The sequence below is a fragment of the Fusarium oxysporum genome, chromosome 2 (assembly GCF_000149955.1).
Source record: "Fusarium oxysporum f. sp. lycopersici 4287 chromosome 2, whole genome shotgun sequence".
NCBI lineage: Eukaryota > Fungi > Ascomycota > Sordariomycetes > Hypocreales > Nectriaceae > Fusarium > Fusarium oxysporum.
The window spans coordinates 2,820,457-2,836,881 of NC_030987.1; the positions used below are offsets into that span (position 1 = coordinate 2,820,457).

General features: G+C 48.8%; 7 protein-coding genes across 13 annotated transcripts; 4 read left to right on the top strand and 3 right to left on the bottom strand.

The window, feature by feature from the left end:
• Nucleotides 1–142: 142 nt before the first annotated feature.
• Nucleotides 143–3,798, top strand: FOXG_08237 (uncharacterized protein). 3 transcript variants are annotated; one of them, XM_018387052.1, is made up of 5 exons: nucleotides 224–519; nucleotides 1,432–2,319; nucleotides 2,371–2,609; nucleotides 2,657–3,369; nucleotides 3,418–3,777. In XM_018387052.1, the coding sequence occupies exons 2-5, from the start codon at nucleotides 2,189–2,191 to the stop codon at nucleotides 3,562–3,564; spliced, it is 1,230 nt and encodes a 409-aa protein (XP_018244851.1). In that variant the 5' UTR covers nucleotides 224–519; nucleotides 1,432–2,188; the 3' UTR covers nucleotides 3,565–3,777. The 3 variants fall into 3 exon arrangements, with proteins under 3 accessions (XP_018244850.1, XP_018244852.1, XP_018244851.1); XM_018387051.1 differs by having other exon boundaries at nucleotides 143–2,319; nucleotides 3,418–3,798; XM_018387053.1 differs by having other exon boundaries at nucleotides 143–2,319; nucleotides 2,657–3,798.
• FOXG_08236 (cysteine dioxygenase) lies at nucleotides 214–2,012 on the bottom strand. 2 transcript variants are annotated; one of them, XM_018387049.1, is made up of 3 exons: nucleotides 962–1,840; nucleotides 653–905; nucleotides 214–594 (listed from the first exon to the last, which is right to left on the bottom strand). In XM_018387049.1, exons 1-3 carry the CDS (start codon nucleotides 1,445–1,447, stop codon nucleotides 473–475), a joined length of 861 nt encoding a protein of 286 aa, XP_018244853.1. In that variant the 5' UTR covers nucleotides 1,448–1,840; the 3' UTR covers nucleotides 214–472. The 2 variants fall into 2 exon arrangements, with proteins under 2 accessions (XP_018244853.1, XP_018244854.1); XM_018387050.1 differs by having other exon boundaries at nucleotides 214–905; nucleotides 962–2,012.
• Nucleotides 3,799–3,895: 97 nt separating the features above from the next.
• FOXG_08238 (uncharacterized protein) lies at nucleotides 3,896–6,449 on the top strand. The gene is made up of 2 exons (XM_018387054.1): nucleotides 3,896–4,062; nucleotides 4,115–6,449. Exons 1-2 carry the CDS (start codon nucleotides 4,011–4,013, stop codon nucleotides 6,385–6,387), a joined length of 2,325 nt encoding a protein of 774 aa, XP_018244855.1. The 5' UTR covers nucleotides 3,896–4,010; the 3' UTR covers nucleotides 6,388–6,449.
• A 125-nt stretch (nucleotides 6,450–6,574) lies between these two features.
• FOXG_08239 (uncharacterized protein) lies at nucleotides 6,575–8,315 on the bottom strand. 2 transcript variants are annotated; one of them, XM_018387055.1, is made up of 4 exons: nucleotides 7,695–8,315; nucleotides 7,334–7,579; nucleotides 7,177–7,277; nucleotides 6,575–7,121 (listed from the first exon to the last, which is right to left on the bottom strand). In XM_018387055.1, exons 1-4 carry the CDS (start codon nucleotides 7,753–7,755, stop codon nucleotides 7,005–7,007), a joined length of 525 nt encoding a protein of 174 aa, XP_018244856.1. In that variant the 5' UTR covers nucleotides 7,756–8,315; the 3' UTR covers nucleotides 6,575–7,004. The 2 variants fall into 2 exon arrangements, with proteins under 2 accessions (XP_018244856.1, XP_018244857.1); XM_018387056.1 differs by having other exon boundaries at nucleotides 6,702–7,121; nucleotides 7,177–7,579; nucleotides 7,695–7,960.
• On the top strand, nucleotides 8,249–10,879 carry FOXG_08240 (exocyst complex component EXO84). 2 transcript variants are annotated; one of them, XM_018387058.1, is made up of 4 exons: nucleotides 8,249–8,267; nucleotides 8,352–8,705; nucleotides 8,761–10,253; nucleotides 10,303–10,879. In XM_018387058.1, the coding sequence occupies exons 2-4, from the start codon at nucleotides 8,526–8,528 to the stop codon at nucleotides 10,655–10,657; spliced, it is 2,028 nt and encodes a 675-aa protein (XP_018244859.1). In that variant the 5' UTR covers nucleotides 8,249–8,267; nucleotides 8,352–8,525; the 3' UTR covers nucleotides 10,658–10,879. The 2 variants fall into 2 exon arrangements, with proteins under 2 accessions (XP_018244859.1, XP_018244858.1); XM_018387057.1 differs by lacking the exon at nucleotides 8,249–8,267 and having other exon boundaries at nucleotides 8,291–8,705.
• Nucleotides 10,880–11,142: 263 nt separating this feature from the next.
• On the top strand, nucleotides 11,143–15,139 carry FOXG_08241 (serine/threonine-protein phosphatase PP2A catalytic subunit). Its single transcript, XM_018387059.1, has 7 exons — nucleotides 11,143–11,718; nucleotides 11,867–11,908; nucleotides 11,966–12,071; nucleotides 12,124–12,657; nucleotides 12,712–12,784; nucleotides 12,834–12,883; nucleotides 12,935–15,139. The coding sequence occupies exons 1-7, from the start codon at nucleotides 11,560–11,562 to the stop codon at nucleotides 12,955–12,957; spliced, it is 987 nt and encodes a 328-aa protein (XP_018244860.1). The 5' UTR covers nucleotides 11,143–11,559; the 3' UTR covers nucleotides 12,958–15,139.
• FOXG_08242 (uncharacterized protein) lies at nucleotides 13,566–15,171 on the bottom strand. 2 transcript variants are annotated; one of them, XM_018387060.1, is made up of 2 exons: nucleotides 14,985–15,129; nucleotides 13,566–14,926 (listed from the first exon to the last, which is right to left on the bottom strand). In XM_018387060.1, exon 2 carries the CDS (start codon nucleotides 14,803–14,805, stop codon nucleotides 13,762–13,764), a length of 1,044 nt encoding a protein of 347 aa, XP_018244861.1. In that variant the 5' UTR covers nucleotides 14,806–14,926; nucleotides 14,985–15,129; the 3' UTR covers nucleotides 13,566–13,761. The 2 variants fall into 2 exon arrangements, with proteins under 2 accessions (XP_018244861.1, XP_018244862.1); XM_018387061.1 differs by having other exon boundaries at nucleotides 13,607–13,835; nucleotides 13,896–15,171.
• Nucleotides 15,172–16,425: the final 1,254 nt, after the last annotated feature.

A 16,425-nucleotide genomic window follows, 5' to 3' on the forward strand; every position in this document is an offset into this window, starting at 1 on the left:
AAGCAACTCCATTTAGTCTATAATTATTTCTTTTTGCCATATTGTCTTCACTTCTATTATCATCATTAACGGTTGTCGGCCGGGTCGGTCAATTGCACATACAGTGTATTACAGTGCTCATCGCACTCATTCCCATTTTGGGCAAAGCTTGGATTGCGTGCTTGACGGTGATGAGGGATGAAGAAGACGACGAGCAGCAGTCAGTCGATTCTCCTCTTTCACCTCATATTCACTCTTCGCACGTCTTCGTATAGAATGCGGGTCTCATTTGATCAATTCGGTTCATTCTATGCTAATATCGAAGTACTTGCTATACCGAGATCATCCTCCGTCCAACCTCCACTCCCATCATCTACCATCAAAAACAATCTGGGCAATCCGAATCAAAGGAGAGCTCTCAATACTTGCGGCGCTAATTACAACAAGGTCATGTCTCATCAAATCGTGGCTGCCACGGCCTTTCCTGTGTCAACTACTCCTTCAGCAGCCGCCCATAAGCGGAGTAGTAGTGACAACCTGGTACATGGCTTTTCCGTCCTGTCTTCTCGTCAAAGATATGGCATCCCTTTTTAGCTACGTTGGGAGGAGTGTACACTGCAAAGTTGCAGATTAGTTTCTGTGACGAGTGTCGTGGATTAAGGGCATTGCCTACAGTGGAGGGATACAGCAAAGTCGCTACCCCTGTTGGATACACGATGAAGACCTAGTTCGTCTGCCATATATGCGACAGAGTTTTCTTTATATGTTCTTTCCCCAATGATCTTCATTGGTTTCTGTTCTTCATCCTCGTTCGGAAATGCGTATCGAGTCTCGGTGAGGTTGCCCTTCAGAATCTTCATCAAGCAGTGGGCGTTGCCGTGGTCGTGGATAGGGGACCCCTTTCCAGGAGACCATACAAGAACAAGCTATCAACGAGTCAGTCACGGTTGGTAAAGGTCAGAGTTTACTCTAGCATGCTTACCAAATTACTTTTGCCGTTACCTTCGTCAACGAGATTGCGGGTATATCCCCTACTGCGATCACCGAAGGCATAGGGCTTCCACATGTTGTCGGAGCCGTCATATCCTTCCATCAGTTGTTGAAGGAAGTCAACATCAACATCATCAGAAGTCAACCCCGATGATGGACCAAGGGCATCCTTGAGTCGCACCACGAGTTCGTCGAAACGATTTTGCTGGCAGGGACCCACGTTGGGGATTGTGCTGTGGCTGACGCCGAGTGCAGAGGGTTTGGTGAAGATACCGATGGCCATGATTGCTATGCTGTCGATGATGCTTGGTTGTTTATGATGATATTGATGTTCTACCTCTTGAATATATGGTATCTGAGAAGAGGACAACAAAGACTCTGGAACAAGGGGCGGGGTCAACACTGCATGGCCATCCTCTTCCTTATTCCTATCGGTCAGATCCGATACTGACAAGCCGGCAGATAGTGTCACCGACATCTTGCTGTGGGTCGTGGATTGCAACCGACATCATATCTTGGGGCGGCACAGACAGGTTCAGTCGGCGAACGACACAGCAGCGCTGGTCCTGTGAACCGATTTGAAGGCTCTGGTTGGATGCAACAACGCTAAGGAACCTCCAAGAATCCAACAATGTACCTGAGGTACCTTGCGGTATGCGAGTTAGATACCGCTTTGTCTGTATAACAAAGAGGTCACTTGATACAAGTCTGAAGATGCGACGGGAGAAATCACAATTAGACGAGTGCGAAGGGTTCATGGGGGCTTCTCGATAAGCCAGTTTATGTGCAAGCTAATACTTCTTTTTTTCTCGGGGACTCAAATTCGCAATATTGCGACACCCGCTATCGCCGACTTGAGCCACATGTGGACCCATTTAGTGACTTGGTATTCTCTTGGGCGGGATTAGCGGTTCTCGGTGACTATGAACAAATCCATCATCGCCACGGCTGTAACGGCTTCGTCAAGGTTGAAAAAGCAAGAAAAACAGTTTTCCTTCTCAGCTTATTCCCATACTAAGACTTATTTCCTTCTGATAAAAAACATTAAATTACAATCTACATCATATTGAATTCTCAGATTTGTGCCATATTAGCGGCTCTAGCGACCTACCCTCCATCCTGATTGGCCAGTGAGCCAGAAACTTTAGCTTTGCATCGTCACATCCAGCGATCAGCTCACGTAACATCAGACACCCTTGAATCCTCAAGAGCCGGCAATATGTCTGACTGTACCACTTCAACCCCGAACGGCGCGGTATGTAGCGGTTCTACTCCCAAGCCTTGCGAATCGACTCTGCCGTGTAAGGAGAATACTGGCTGGAGGAGACTTGTACGCAATTTCACACCATCGTAAGTCATGTATCCATTTTGACAAGGGTTGACCACTAACATCATCAACAGATGGTTCGCTGTTTGTATGGGTACAGGCATCGTTGCCATATTGCTTCATAACTTTCCTTACCAGGCGATATGGCTTCAGTATATCTCTTACATTTTCCTCGCGCTTAATGTTGTTCTGTTTATTGTCTTCCTTGGTATAAGCATTGCACGTTATGCGCTGTATCCAGAGATTTGGTCGGCGATGCTTGCCCATGCTGGCCAGAGTTTGTTCCTAGGATGCATGCCCATGGCCTTTGCAAGTGAGCAACACATTCCCTAGGCAAAGTGAGTGCTGACGTTTTGATAGCTGTCATCAACATGATGGTGTTCTGCTTACAGCCATGGGGAGAATGGGTAATATATCTAGCGTGGGCATTCTGGTGGTTTGATGTTTGGCTCTCCATTGCCACTTGCATCACGATGCCCTTCATCGTTATGCACCGCCATCGTCCTGGCCTCGAAAACATAACAGCTGCACTCCTGTTACCCATCGTACCAGCAGTGGTTGCGGCTGCTACTGGAGGAATCGTCGCAGAGGCTCTTCCCAATCACCACCATGCGCTTACAACTCTGGTGGCCTCATATGTTCTCTGGGGCATCGGCCAGTTGTTCTCGGCCTGTGTTTTAGCGTTATACTTCCATCGGCTGACCATTCACTCACTTCCTCCGAAGGAGGTGATAACCTCGTCTTTTCTCCCAATAGGACCGCTTGGTCAGGGAGCTTTCGGCATTCAGCAACTTGGCAGAGTTGCTATGCAGGTGCTTCCCAAGACCAATGCTTTCGGCGATGTTGCGGTTCGAGCTGGTGAGATACTCTATGTCCTTGGAGTATTCCTCGCCCTCATCATGTACGGTTTTGCTCTGGTCTGGCTGGCTTTCGCCCTCATCAGCATTGCTACAAAACCCCCATCGTTCAGTATTGGTTTTTGGGGATTTACTTTCCCACTCGGTGTATTGGCAACCTGCTCGAACTTATTAGCAGAAAACCTTGATAGCGAATACTTCAAAGTCTCCACGGCGGTAAGGAATTGAACATGCTTTACTTATCAGTTACTAACTTGACGATAGATGATATCCCTTTCTGTGATATTGCTGTGGATTGTGGTTGCGACTCGAACCGCCAAGCTTGCTATCACAGGCGAAATGTTTCACGCACCTTGCTTGAAGGATCTTCGTGACAAGTCTCAAGCTGCAGGCTCAGACAGAAGAGTCTAGGTGGCTTTAATCTGTCTTGCATCTAACAGCTTGACTGTGTATAATACATTGATAAACAGTGGGAGCATTTCATATTGGATAGACACCAAAATAATGTTCAATCCTCAAGGGGAATGAATTTACGCTTGCTTGCCCGGCATTCCGATACCATTACACATAGAACAAAATAGTATTGTACCATATTAGTTATTCTTACCTCCTTTTGACAATTTGCCTGAGACCTGGCCATTCCGCTCCAGATCGTGTAAGCTGCTATCTAATCGCTGCCCCTCCATTGGTGATGTGTGACGATAGCGCAAGGCTCCACTAAAATTCTCGATTCCAGAGGGCGGGGCAACATTGCTTTTCCCCAGATGTCTCTTCAATTATTTGTGTGTGCTTGCTCTTCCCAAATTATTCCCATCGCAAATTCCAAGGGATAGTCGGGCAGTTGGCAGATTATCACAATGGATTGGGCAAATTACTCGTCGCCTTCGCGGCTCGACTCCTTTGTCGATGGTGAGTCTCGTCGCTTTCCCATAGTCGCAAATCTTGCCGCTGACTCTTACAGATCTGGTTGATGTCTGGCATCTTCACCGAACTCCAATTCTCCTGACTCTCTGTGTTATTCTTGTCGCGATTCGAACATACTTTCACATCAATGGCCAAAAGACGGAAATAGTTGCGTTCAAGAAGGTTTACGAAGAGCCTGCCAAGCCCAAGGTTGTCGTCGAAGAAAAGACCCCCACCATCGAGCCAGTCGAAGGGAAAAAGAATGTCAAGTCTCAGGGCCCTCGAAGGATCAAGGGTGGAATAGCGAGGAAACCATCGAAGAACAAGGAAGAGGAGAAGGATCTCACCCGACCTGTCGCACCTCTGGTCTTTTTCTCCTCCATTACAACCAAGACAGCTAAGATTGCCGAGGCGTACATTGAGGATTTCTGTGGAAAGCTGGATGAGTTGTCCAAGCTATCCGGTCGCCAATTTCTCAAGCCTGAACTTCGAGACCTCACCGAGATCGATTTCGATGATTATTTCCTTGCGCCGTACAAGGGCCACGGTGACGCCGATCTCTTCTACCTCTTCCTGATTCCTAGCTACAACATCGATACCATCAACGACACATTCCTTGAGCACCTCCAAGAAACCCATCATGACTTCCGAATAGATACCGCCCCTCTGTCAGGTATTCTAGGTTATTCAGTATTCGGTTTTGGCGACAGTGAAAACTGGCCTACAGAGGCAGACGGTTTCTGTTTTCAGGCTATGGAAGTCGATAAGTGGATGGCTAAGCTTACTGCTAGAAAGAGAGCGTACCCAGTTGGAATGGGTGACATGAAAAGTGATCACGAAGAGCGCCTACAAGAATGGAGTAAGGGTGTGCAAGAGGTCATTGAGCATGTCGCACGTACTGGAAGCTTGGGCGAAGGAGTTCCCGGTAGCGGAGCAGCCGAGGAAAGCGATGTTGAAGATATCGCAGAGGACGAAGATGATGGCGAAGTTGTCTTTGATGACGAAGAACCCAAGAAGAAGTCGAAGAGTGCAAGAGATCTGGATGATGTTGAGGACCTAGGACGCTTGATCAAAAAGGACGACGGTTCGACGACTCAAAAAGCACCTCTCGCTGTTGATTTCACCACGTATGGTTCCTCCACAAAGAAGGCAGTCCCTCAGGGCCCCAAAGAAATGGTCGCAAAGGAATCACCAACATACAAAGCTCTCACCAAACAAGGTTATGCAATTGTGGGATCTCATTCCGGAGTCAAGACATGCCGGTGGACAAAGTCGGCTCTCCGCGGAAGAGGCTCATGTTATAAGTACTCATTCTACGGAATCAAGAGCCACTTGTGCATGGAAACGACTCCTTCACTGTCTTGCTCGAATAAATGCGTTTTCTGTTGGCGTCACGGCACAAATCCCGTTGGAACAACATGGCGTTGGGTCGTTGATCCTCCTGAATTGATCTTTGAAGGAGTCAAAAAGAACCATTATCAGAAGATCAAGATGTTGCGCGGTGTGCCTGGTGTGCGAGCGGAGCGATTTGCCGAAGCTATGCAGATCAAGCACTGCGCCTTGTCACTCGTTGGAGAGCCAATCTTCTACCCTTATATCAACGAATTCCTTGGTATGCTACACGCCGAACGTATCTCCTCGTTCCTCGTGTGTAATGCTCAGCATCCCGACCAGTTGGCTGCTCTCAAGGTTGTGACTCAACTCTACGTTTCAATTGATGCAGCTGATAAGGAGTCACTACGGAAGATTGACAGACCTCTCCACCGAGACTTCTGGGAGCGATTCAACCGATGTCTTGATATCCTTCGCGAGAAGCGCTTCCACCACCGTACTGTCTTCCGATTGACACTCGTCAAGGGGTTCAATGTCGAGGAAGAAGCTGAGGGTTACGCAAGACTCGTGGAGCAAGGTCTGCCCTGTTTTGTCGAGGTCAAGGGTGTCACATACTGTGGCACATCGACATCTTCCAATGCCGGATTGAGCATGTCCAATGTCCCCTTCTACTGGGAAGTCTGCGACTTTGTTAAGGCGCTCGAGAAGAGGTTGAAGGAAAAGGGACTCAAGTACGGCATCGCTGCCGAGCACGCCCACAGCTGTTGTATCTTATTAGCTAGCGAGAGGTTCTATGTCGATGGCAAGTGGCACACTTTGATCGATTACAAGAAGTTCTTTGAGTTGCTCGAATCAAGGGGGCCTCCTGATGAAGGTGGTTGGACCCCCGAGGATTATATGGACGCAACTCCAACTCCAGAATGGGCAAACTGGGGTAACGGTGGGTTTAACCCAGAGGATGAAAGAGTAGATAGGAAGGGACGGAAGATTGAGGCTTAATAGTCCATAAGTAGAGGAAAGAAGAAGATAATTAAGCAATTCATTTGCCACATCTCTTGCACTCACTTGTCTACCACAGGTCGATGCCCCGGGTGACATCCCATAACCGCATGTTAGTACAAGATCTCTTCGATCTTTTAACCCATCTACTTGTATTCGGCAAACAGAATACCATAGCTAGTCATTAGGTTCCTCCAATCGACCATGTTGCATATTACGTCACAGGCCACAACAAGGCATATATCGAACTTGTTCATCACGGATGGTCTTGGATGGTGCATGTATCTTGGGAAAATCCTGTGGCTTCCTTTCCCCAATAGTTGGCATCCTCATGAGGCATTGTGCTTCTGAAATGCAGCCAGCAATTGTTGTTCATAAACCTATTCGTTTCAACGTACATTTGTTTACACAAAGCTCTATGGAAGCTGGAAGAGCGGGACTATGGTACATTGAAGGCCGTCAGGTCTCCATTAGACATTTCTTTGTGAAAGCCTGTTGTTCAGACTTTTCATGGTACAGATTTGGGGGAAAGGGAGTTAAAATTCAAGAGCATTTCCAACGTCTGGGTATATATGTGCCAGGAGCGGAGAGGAAACTCGGACAGATGACATCCCTCTTTAATCGAGACCAACGTTAGGAATGTCAGAGAGATTGATGCCTGCGGGAGCGGCGGGTGCTCGAATGTCGAGAGATGAGTCGTATGCGATCATCTCAGCCAAGATGTCTAATATGGGCTGCACAGGTGTTAGCGAAACAACTCAACTTCGAGGTTCATGCTCGCCATCATACCTTGGGAACAGTGCTGTCGTAGATTCGGATCAGGTCACCGGGGGCAGGATAGACCTTGAGACCCTTATAGAAGGCCAAAGCAGACTCAAGAGCCTTAGAAGCTGTAGAACAACAGTCAGCAAGTTATTAGTGGTGTCTAGACCAGGGTGTTTCCTACGATCTTGGCTGAGCATCTCTCCGGCCATGACTTGCTCGTTGAAGAAAGCTTCCCGCTCCTCGACACCAGTAGGGAACCCCTCCTCCTTGGCCTCCTCCACTCTGATGCGAATGCTCTGACGTTGTTGCTGGGTAGAAGCCTCTGCCTCCTCCTTTGCGACGCGGGCCTGCTTGCGCTCGTTCCTCCTCAAGTTTCGGCGGAACTCGGCCTGGTTTCGACGTTGGTAGTCAAAGTAAATGGCGTAACCTGATCAGAGGGCATCTTCGTTAGCCAATGTGCACTGTAGCTTCGCTGGTCTGTGACTGATCGACTGTATTGTACAACGCAATCTCATGAAGCAGAATGAATGGCGCAGTCTTACCGACAATGGCGGCGGCGGCGGTAGCAACGGATGCCGTTACGAGAGTGGTGGGCTGCACCATTTTGGAGATTGATGATGTAGGTGAGGAGGTTTATAGCTTGGATCGTAATAAGCAAAAGACCGGATATATTCCCACCGTATCAATTACAACGAGTAAGTCCGGGGCTCTAGATGTTGCTTGGTGACGTCGGAGACCAAGAGACGGAAGATATTATGTCGTCAATGCTCGAGGTCGGGTTTATTCTCTGTTTGAGCGTCGGGAGCGGCAAGCTTTAGTCGTCGCGATAAACCAATTTTTTAGAACCGGAGCAAGCACATGATGTGGCGCTAAGCCTATTTGGGTCTGAGGTTCGAAGCTGGGCAGAAAGCTGGATCTTCAGAAACGGTAGGTAATTGTAAGAGTAATCAAGTAAAAAGACTCATTCTGATACCTTCTTTCCTCTATATAGAAGCGTTTCTTTCTTCCGCGTTTGATTATAAGAAATCTTATCTGCTATGGAGTATTTTGGACAAGGTCCGTCTCATCGATGCTGTCAATGAAACCCACGTAACCGGCTGAGGCTGGCTTGTTCGGTACGTACCCCACCTCCTGATGCACTGGACTTCCATTCCGAAGGTAGCTGCTTCACTGAAGAGGCCTGACGATTACACGTACAGCTCATGGAATAGACCACCTGTCGGCTGGCGCCAAAAGCCAGACAAGCATTTTAGACCTCGCTCAAGACACCACTCACATTATCCTACTACTTTGCAATTCCAGCTTGATACCGTCTTTTACTTACCAAGCTCGAAGCTGTTGAGTGGCCATTGTACTTGCAACACTTGCCCAAGATGGAGGATCGCAATAAGATATCCCTCCGCAGCGGCAAGAGAAAGAAGAGGCCAACTATTAGTGCTCCTCGCCAAATCTCAGGTCCGATTGCTCAAGATGATACAAACAGAACGCCCCCTCCAGGCGACCCTGGCCAAGCTCGTCCTCGCCCGCGTCCTCCCCCGATGGCTGGTGGAAAGGTGAGTCTCATTGAGAGGCTGTCTCTGGTGTCGCTATGCTCACATCGTCTAATAGACCTCGGATCTTGTGAAACGACGATACTCGACTCGATTTAATCAACCGCCCTCAGGTCCCAATGGCGCTGCACCTCCAATGCCGCAGATGCCCTCGCTTGGCAATTACGAGCCTCCGACTGCTGCCGCCATCAGAAAGCCTCCCTCGCGTGCGGGGCCTGGAGTTGCTCCAGTTGTCGATATTAAGGGTCTGCGAGATCCGAAGTTGAAGCCAGACCGATACGTCCAGGCTGCCTTGAGCGATGCAACCGAAGACCAAATCCGCGAATTCGAAGATTCGTTGCGAAAAGTCAAGACGCGTGTGGGAATGGATCTACAACAGAGCGTTATGCAAAACAGGACACAGTTTATCAAAATCAGCAAGGAAGCGGAAAAGCTAAAGAGCGAGATGAGGAATCTCAAGAACTTTATGTCAGAGCTCAAAGTTAACACGACGGCTATGAGAGCAGCCGCTGCCAAGAACGATGAGTCAATGCCTGGGGATCTCGTAAGCGCCCCTGGTATCAGCAGCAGAAGAGATAGGCGCACCTCTATCGCCGATAGAAGCGCCATGTGGAACTCGCAAATGCAGGCCTTATTCAAGGGCGTGGAAGGATCGCAAAAGTTCCTCCCTAATGCGGCGGGACGTCATGTTGTCCAAGACGCAGGCCCTTGGATTGAGCTTGATAATGCTACATATAAGTCGCGCCGAGCGATGCAGATCTTTCTGCTTAACGATCACCTCCTCATCGCATCGCGTAAGAAACGAAAAGCAGATGCGCCGGGTTCAGACGCACGAGGGCCGATGATGAAGCTGGTGGCCGACCGTTGTTGGCCACTATTAGATGTTGAAGTGGTGGACATGTCAAGTACCGGAGAATCTTCGAGTAGTGGACGCAATAAGCTTGCAGATGCTATCATGGTCCGGGGTGTTGGTCAGGAATCTTTCATCTATCGGACGGAGAAGCCCCAGGACCCCGAGAAGAAGCAACTACTCCTCAATGTGCGCAAAGCTATAGAACAGCTTCGCAAGGGCCTTCGATCGGAGATGGAAGCCAACAACAAGGCGCGTGAAACGATCAACTACTTCGCCTCTCGCGATCCCGGTCTTCTTCAAAAGACAGAGCTTCTAGCCACGCTGTCGGACATCAAGGATATGCTCATTGAAGTTGACGGCAAACAGCAGAACTTGCGCTGGGTTGAGAGCGAGATGGATGATCTCGACATTGACATTGCGATGCAACGATTCGAAGACGCTGTAGCTCGTGTCGAGAAGCTCAAGGCGATCGCTCGTGGGCTAAAGAACCATGCCATTGCTCAGGACTTTATCAACTTCAAGGTTGGCGAACGATGTGCTAAATTGGCGGACATGATTGTTCGTGAGCTCGAACTGACGCACGATAACAATACAAAGACAAGGCGGAATGTCAGCTGGTTGACGAGACTTGGATTTGAAGATAGCGCCCGAGAATCGTACCTGGCGGCGAGAAGTGGCACTATCCATAAACGAGCCAGGTGAGTAATGGTGTAAATTACAAGAGACGACAAGCTAACGTGTTATCAGACAATGCATTTTTCAGGGAGATTTGCATTTATACATCTGGGAGCTCTCGTTTGTGTACTTTATGGTTATCCATAACACGGTGCAGTGTTTCCAATCTTGCTTTCCACCGCCCATGATGAGTGTATGTGTCAAATGGGCCAAGGAGGAAGTAGATGCGTTCAACGTCATCCTGGCACGCCAACTTAGTAGTACGGAGCCTGGGGGACAGGTTTGGACTCAGTGCATGGAGAGGGCGAAGGAGCATTCTAAGCTGCTATCGGAAGTCGGCCTTGACTTTGAGAACTTGGTCGGAAAGAACTTGTTGAACTATGAGCGTGTGGAAAATGAGGCTTCTGTCGGACTTGGGTTGTCATGAACAGGAGATTTAAGATGTTGGTTGAGGTGGATGGATTGGTTGGTGCTAGTAACCCTTTGGCTACCTTGTCAGCGTCACATATTACTCGTATGGCAATACCCAGGCTGGAATTGGAGGGCCATTGTAGCAATTTATCGAAGAAATGAAGCTGGTTATGATCAGATGTGGCCCAAGTGATGTTGATGTAGCTGCTATTGGAGAGACGTCAAGCCACACCCGTCTTCAGACAAGCTTTGGGCTGCAGCCAAGGTACCTTGACTTTATGACCACCGCGGTTCAGTGTAGAAGTGCTGCATCTCGAAAAATCAATTAATTATCAAACAAGATCGCGAGGAACTCTTTTCACTTGGTCGTCCTAGAATTCTTTGTTGATATCCTGGTATGGAGGTTACATTACGCCACGTGAGGCGCTACCTATGGTATGCAAAGCCAAGGCTGGCAGTGGAAGGGGCAAACACTGGCACTGCGCTGGCGGTGCCCCAACTTGGCATGCTAGTGCTAGGCTGTCCGCGGCCTGGACCTGGGCTGGTTGGCAACCACCAACATCATCCATCCCTCTCTCCTCCTTTCGCTCCCCATCATCATCCATCACCTAACAACACCCACCAAAAATTCTTTCACGAACGAGCTTCGCGCGTCCTCGTCATCCTGCGCCTTTTTTCGCATACTCCTTTTTTACGGCGATAGAACGATTTAGCGACAGGAACTGCTGCTGCTGGTATCGGCAGCTGCTGATTATCTCATCTCCCTTGTTTCCCTTTTCTCCTCCCCTGACGGCCGCCGCCTTTGTGCCTCGTGCGGCGTGCCCCACCCGACTTCTCGCGATTCAGACCGCATCAACGTCATTTCAACCTCACTCCCGTTAATCAACACATCAATAACCGACTCGACACCGCTGAGCCATGGATACCAATATGGAGGATGTTGGGCGAGCGCCCGCTGAAGCTTCACCCGTGCTCAACTTTGAGCCTACTACGATCCCCACCCTCGACGGTTGGATCGAGAGCTTGATGTCTTGCAAGCAGCTGGCCGAAGCTGACGTTCAGAGACTCTGCGATAAGGTGAGGAGGCTGTCAACTCAGCGGGATGTAGAGCCTGGTCTGATGCATGGTGCATTCGATGATCAAGTCGCGATCAAACTGAGCGTGCATCATACTCGACTGGCTCGGCTTCTCGCGTGATACAACCAAATGCTAATATGTCATGTAGGCACGAGAAGTTCTACAGGAGGAGTCGAACGTGCAGCCAGTGGTACGTTTATAACATGCGCCGGCAAGCTAAGTGCTTGAGCTGATACTGTCTCGCCAGAAATGCCCCGTTACCGTCTGTGGTGATATCCACGGTCAATTCCACGACTTGATGGAGCTCTTCAAGATTGGCGGTCCTAACCCCGATACCAACTACCTATTCATGGGTACGCTTCAATCATCTTTCAGCCTCACGAAGTCGATACTTACTCTCGATAGGTGACTACGTTGACCGAGGCTACTACTCTGTTGAGACCGTCACCCTTCTTGTCGCCCTCAAGATCCGATACCCTCAACGAATCACAATCCTCCGAGGAAACCACGAGTCCCGTCAGATCACTCAGGTCTACGGCTTCTACGACGAATGCCTCCGTAAATATGGAAACGCTAATGTCTGGAAGTATTTTACCGACCTCTTTGACTACCTCCCCCTCACTGCCCTGATCGACAACCAAATCTTCTGTCTTCATGGCGGCCTCTCCCCGAGCATTGATACTCTGGATAACATCCGAGCTCTTGATCGTATTCAGGAGGTTCCTCACGAGGGTCCCATGTGTGATCTTCTCTGGTCAGACCCTGACGACCGATGCGGCTGGGGAATCTCTCCTCGAGGTGCGGGGTACACATTCGGACAGGACATTTCAGAAGCTTTCAACCACAACAATGGCTTGACCTTGATTGCTCGCGCCCATCAGCTTGTTATGGAGGGTTATAACTGGTCTCAAGACCGAAATGTTGTTACCATTTTCTCAGGTACGCTCAGCACGCGAGACGCCACGCTTCTGTACAGCATTAACATCAATACAGCACCCAACTACTGCTACCGATGCGGTAATCAAGCTGCTATCATGGAGATTGATGAGCACCTGAAGTACACCTTGTGAGTCGATCCAATCTCAACATGAAATACACGAACTGACCACAACCAGCTTGCAATTTGATCCATGCCCCAGAGCTGGCGAGCCCATGGTCTCAAGGCGTAGGTGTCACCCACAAGCGGTTACAAGGACTCAACTAATACTATGACCAGGGACTCCCGACTACTTCCTCTAATCTCGTCACGTATACCCACGTTTTACCAAGCTCGAGTCAAATGTCGAAGTGCCATGCCTGGTGCAACCACGCCAGCCTTAAGTCCTTTGCAGCTTGACCGTGTACGATTCCACGACGAATTCTTCGAACGAAAACAGAACTTCATGGAGCATGTGTTGTACGGATGTTACATCTTTGCTAATGGAGAGCTTCCGAATATTGCAAAGCGATCGTAATTTTGGAGGTACGTGCAGGGAAGGGTTGGTAGACTTGATTGCGGCGCCCACCTCATGGCTGCTTAGATACGCATATTTGAGTTACGCGCTGTAAGAGAAAGAAACACGCATGCATGATCAACACTTGTCTGTCTCTCCTTATGATATGAGTAGTGAAGCGACTAAAGAGTCGATATCCTCACATCATTGGTGAACAATATCCCCCTCCTGAGGTCTCGCACGATCAGGGCATGATGGTAGCAGATAACGCCCATCCCTTGGATGCTTTGTGTTGATATGTTGAGCTGATCTTCAGTATTGGTCCGACTGAGTATTTCCACAAGTTGATATGTTTCGACTATCTTGATACGCCTAGACTACATCTCTTATAACACTTCAGCCTAGGGTCAGTCATGATGTTCAAAGATATATTGTTGAAACTTGACAATCTTCTTCGGGCGCGTAGGCCGCCCCCCTCTCTATGATGTCTTGTACAGAACAGCTTGCATTGAAGGCGAAAACGGTCGCACAGAATCCATATCCATTCTTTATACGCCCACAATTGACTATGTATTACAAATAGTCCAGTCGTGTAACACGATATTCGACATCAAACGGTCTCTTCCTTGAGCTCCTCCTTTAGACCCGCCTCCCAGTTTCGCTGCTGCTGTTGGCGCTGCTCCGCTGTTTGTGGTCGCTCGTCATCACCAAAGACTTCCTCTTCAGTATTAACACGGTACATACGCTCTTGGGTCTTTGTATTGCGACCAGAGTAATCGCCGGGGGCATGGCTACCGTCGGGAATGTGGAAGCGTCGATCGAATCGCGAGAGAGTGTAGGAGAAGACGACGATGATCTCGATGACGTAGCTGAAGCAGTAGTAACATGCTTTGCTGTGATACCAGGCTGGATCGTTCGCGGGCCGCAGCTTGAAGGATACGCCAGTCCTGAAAGCAGCACCGAGAGAAAGCAGTATAGTTGTGAAGATAAGAAGCTGGATTTTTGTTCGCATGCGGCCTTGTCCGAATTTGTCCATTGGTGCTCTTCGGGGGATAATGAAGCACGCTCCGACAATGGGCAATGGGAGAAAAGCGAGAATGGCAAGAAACGTGCTGCCGGTGAGTTGAACGTCGCGAAGTTGCTGTTTCGTATGTGGGTTCAAAGTGTAGAAGTTATATACCACAGCTGTAATTAGCATCACAAGACTTGCAAGGATGCAAAAGTACAAGAGCTTGAACACCAGCGAAGCAGGTCTGCTCCATCCAATTTGTGGATGATACGCCCTCAAGATGCGCTGGGCAAAGATCAGATTCACAACGAACAAGAGCACAACGCCTGCGTTTGCAAACACCTGGGCAGCGATAGCAAGACTGGTGTCATGCGGGTTCGAAGCCCATGCGATTCTCAACACGTTCGCGGTGATACGGGCCATGCAAAAGCCGAAAAGCAAACCGCTGAGGGCGAATTTGTGAGATCGCTTTTTGTTCAGCTGAAAGATGGTCATGTTGAGAATGGCACCGCCGACGAAGAAGGCCAAAATAACAGCACAGATGGGATCGTCGACGCTGGCCGTAGGTCTGCCGCCGAGACCAGCTGTCTTGGGGAGATAGGGAGGCCCCTGGGGAGGTATCTCGCCTGAGGTTTGCGAGGACATCTTGTTGAAGAGATGCTATGTTTATGTCGATGACTTATGCATAAGAGCAGCAGGTATTGAATCAATCGAATGTATGCCTGTTATCGAAACGGAAGCTCAAAATGATGAATGTAAGGGCACCCTGATCTAGTTGAAAGCAAATTACCCTACAAACGGGAGGATGTCGTCTATATACATACCCCTTTGTGAATGCTCATTCTTCAGCAACGCCAAACCAGACACTCGGTATCGGTCATCGGCGTCGCGAATCAGCAGATAAAGCGTCAGGTCTCAATTGCCCCGTTTCCTCTCTGGGCAATGTCTAAGACGGCATGTCGGAGGTTGACTTGAGCGCGAGAGGAGCGAAAAGAATATGATTGGTGAACTTAGACTTAAGGCTGAATCTAAGAAATATTTCACACTAGAGCGAGTGTGGGTTTTGGATATTCTGATTGGTGAGACTCTGGAGGTGAGCCTGAGGCCCCTTTAGTCATTGATCGGGTTTTGTGATATTAACACCGTCAAAGGATCGTGCATGGTTAGAACTGGAGATATGCAATGGTCTTTCCGAGCTCCAAAAGCTTTTCATGTTCTATCAATTCATGTTCATCTAGTGCCAGCATCAGTGTATAAGTAACGTGAATGAATCTCAACCTTATCTGATGGCAATACGACAACAGGGTTTCATCGTCCGAAGCCAAACGCGCCAAGCTTTTCTATAATACCCCCGGCCCCTGCTTCAGCCCTATCCCCCCCCATCCTCGGGTTCAACTTCCAGCTGGAGGGCCAGCGAGATCAACTATTGTTGGTAAAGGAATCTGGTAATTTGGGAACACTGACGAAACCCCTGAATGATATCAAGAAGAAAAGCCAAATGGGTGTTACAGGTAGATACTGCCATCAATTCATAACGAGATATCTTGTGTTACAACCTGCCGCTCCCTCCAAGGGTATTTTATGTACTGCAAGAACTGAGCCATCCGTTCCTCGCCTCCACTGCATTCGCGAAGACTAAGTTCTGGAGCCATGATGGTCAGCGGCGGCGATCATGGGAACCTCAGATCTAACTACCTTCACGTACCTTCTGTTTGATTATCCTATGAGTCCCACGAATCAGTTCTATACCTTAGACAGCTGCAGGATGGAAATAAAAAACTAGGGACTGAAAACGGCACCCGACTTCCTCTCCTCAAAACTTCAGCTATGGATAAACTTGCTGGCCATAAGGTTAAACTTTAGGCTCCTAACACGGATGGTAAGAACACGATGTCTTTTTTCACAATATAAGCTTCTACCCAGCAGCTTCCACGATGACCAATAACTTATTTCGTAACCAAGCCCGAAAGGGCTTGCAAAAGGAAGAAGATCAAGAGGTATATAACTTTGAGTGCATCTCTGGACAAACCACCACTCCTCAGAGCTCCAGCTTTCATAAGGGTAGCACTTGTCTTCGCCGCGCAATATGAGCTACTTCGTATATATTCACGGTAAATTTGGCTTTGTTCATTGACCTCCATTCGGATCATTGAAGAAATCCATACAAGCTTCATCAGTGATGAGACGTACTGTATCTGTCGAACCGGGCTAAGGCTTGGCGATGAACAACAGCGAACATGTCTTCTGAGATGAGAAATGATTCGA

Excerpts from the sequence above, each read along its gene's own strand:
- FOXG_08236 (XM_018387049.1), bottom strand. The coding sequence starts at position 1,447 with ATGTCGGTGACACTATCTGCCGGCTTGTCAGTATCGGATCTGACCGAT. Across the intron at positions 906-961 it reads GTAACGGCAAAAGTAATTTG|CTTGTTCTTGTATGGTCTCC; the intron begins GTAAGCATGCTA and ends ACTCGTTGATAG. Across the intron at positions 595-652 it reads CTTTGCTGTATCCCTCCACT|TGTACACTCCTCCCAACGTA; the intron begins GTAGGCAATGCC and ends GCAACTTTGCAG.
- FOXG_08237 (XM_018387051.1), top strand. The coding sequence starts at position 2,189 with ATGTCTGACTGTACCACTTCAACCCCGAACGGCGCGGTATGTAGCGGT. Across the intron at positions 2,320-2,370 it reads GTACGCAATTTCACACCATC|ATGGTTCGCTGTTTGTATGG; the intron begins GTAAGTCATGTA and ends CATCATCAACAG. Across the intron at positions 3,370-3,417 it reads ACTTCAAAGTCTCCACGGCG|ATGATATCCCTTTCTGTGAT; the intron begins GTAAGGAATTGA and ends ACTTGACGATAG.
- FOXG_08238 (XM_018387054.1), top strand. The coding sequence starts at position 4,011 with ATGGATTGGGCAAATTACTCGTCGCCTTCGCGGCTCGACTCCTTTGTC. Across the intron at positions 4,063-4,114 it reads GCTCGACTCCTTTGTCGATG|ATCTGGTTGATGTCTGGCAT; the intron begins GTGAGTCTCGTC and ends TGACTCTTACAG.
- FOXG_08239 (XM_018387055.1), bottom strand. The coding sequence starts at position 7,755 with ATGGTGCAGCCCACCACTCTCGTAACGGCATCCGTTGCTACCGCCGCC. Across the intron at positions 7,580-7,694 it reads CGCCGCCGCCGCCATTGTCG|GTTACGCCATTTACTTTGAC; the intron begins GTAAGACTGCGC and ends CCCTCTGATCAG. Across the intron at positions 7,122-7,176 it reads ACGACAGCACTGTTCCCAAG|CCCATATTAGACATCTTGGC; the intron begins GTATGATGGCGA and ends ACACCTGTGCAG.
- FOXG_08240 (XM_018387058.1), top strand. The coding sequence starts at position 8,526 with ATGGAGGATCGCAATAAGATATCCCTCCGCAGCGGCAAGAGAAAGAAG. Across the intron at positions 8,706-8,760 it reads CCCCGATGGCTGGTGGAAAG|ACCTCGGATCTTGTGAAACG; the intron begins GTGAGTCTCATT and ends ATCGTCTAATAG. Across the intron at positions 10,254-10,302 it reads ACTATCCATAAACGAGCCAG|ACAATGCATTTTTCAGGGAG; the intron begins GTGAGTAATGGT and ends ACGTGTTATCAG.
- FOXG_08241 (XM_018387059.1), top strand. The coding sequence starts at position 11,560 with ATGGATACCAATATGGAGGATGTTGGGCGAGCGCCCGCTGAAGCTTCA. Across the intron at positions 12,785-12,833 it reads GAGCACCTGAAGTACACCTT|CTTGCAATTTGATCCATGCC; the intron begins GTGAGTCGATCC and ends GACCACAACCAG. Across the intron at positions 12,884-12,934 it reads CGAGCCCATGGTCTCAAGGC|GGACTCCCGACTACTTCCTC; the intron begins GTAGGTGTCACC and ends TACTATGACCAG.
- FOXG_08242 (XM_018387060.1), bottom strand. The coding sequence starts at position 14,805 with ATGTCCTCGCAAACCTCAGGCGAGATACCTCCCCAGGGGCCTCCCTAT.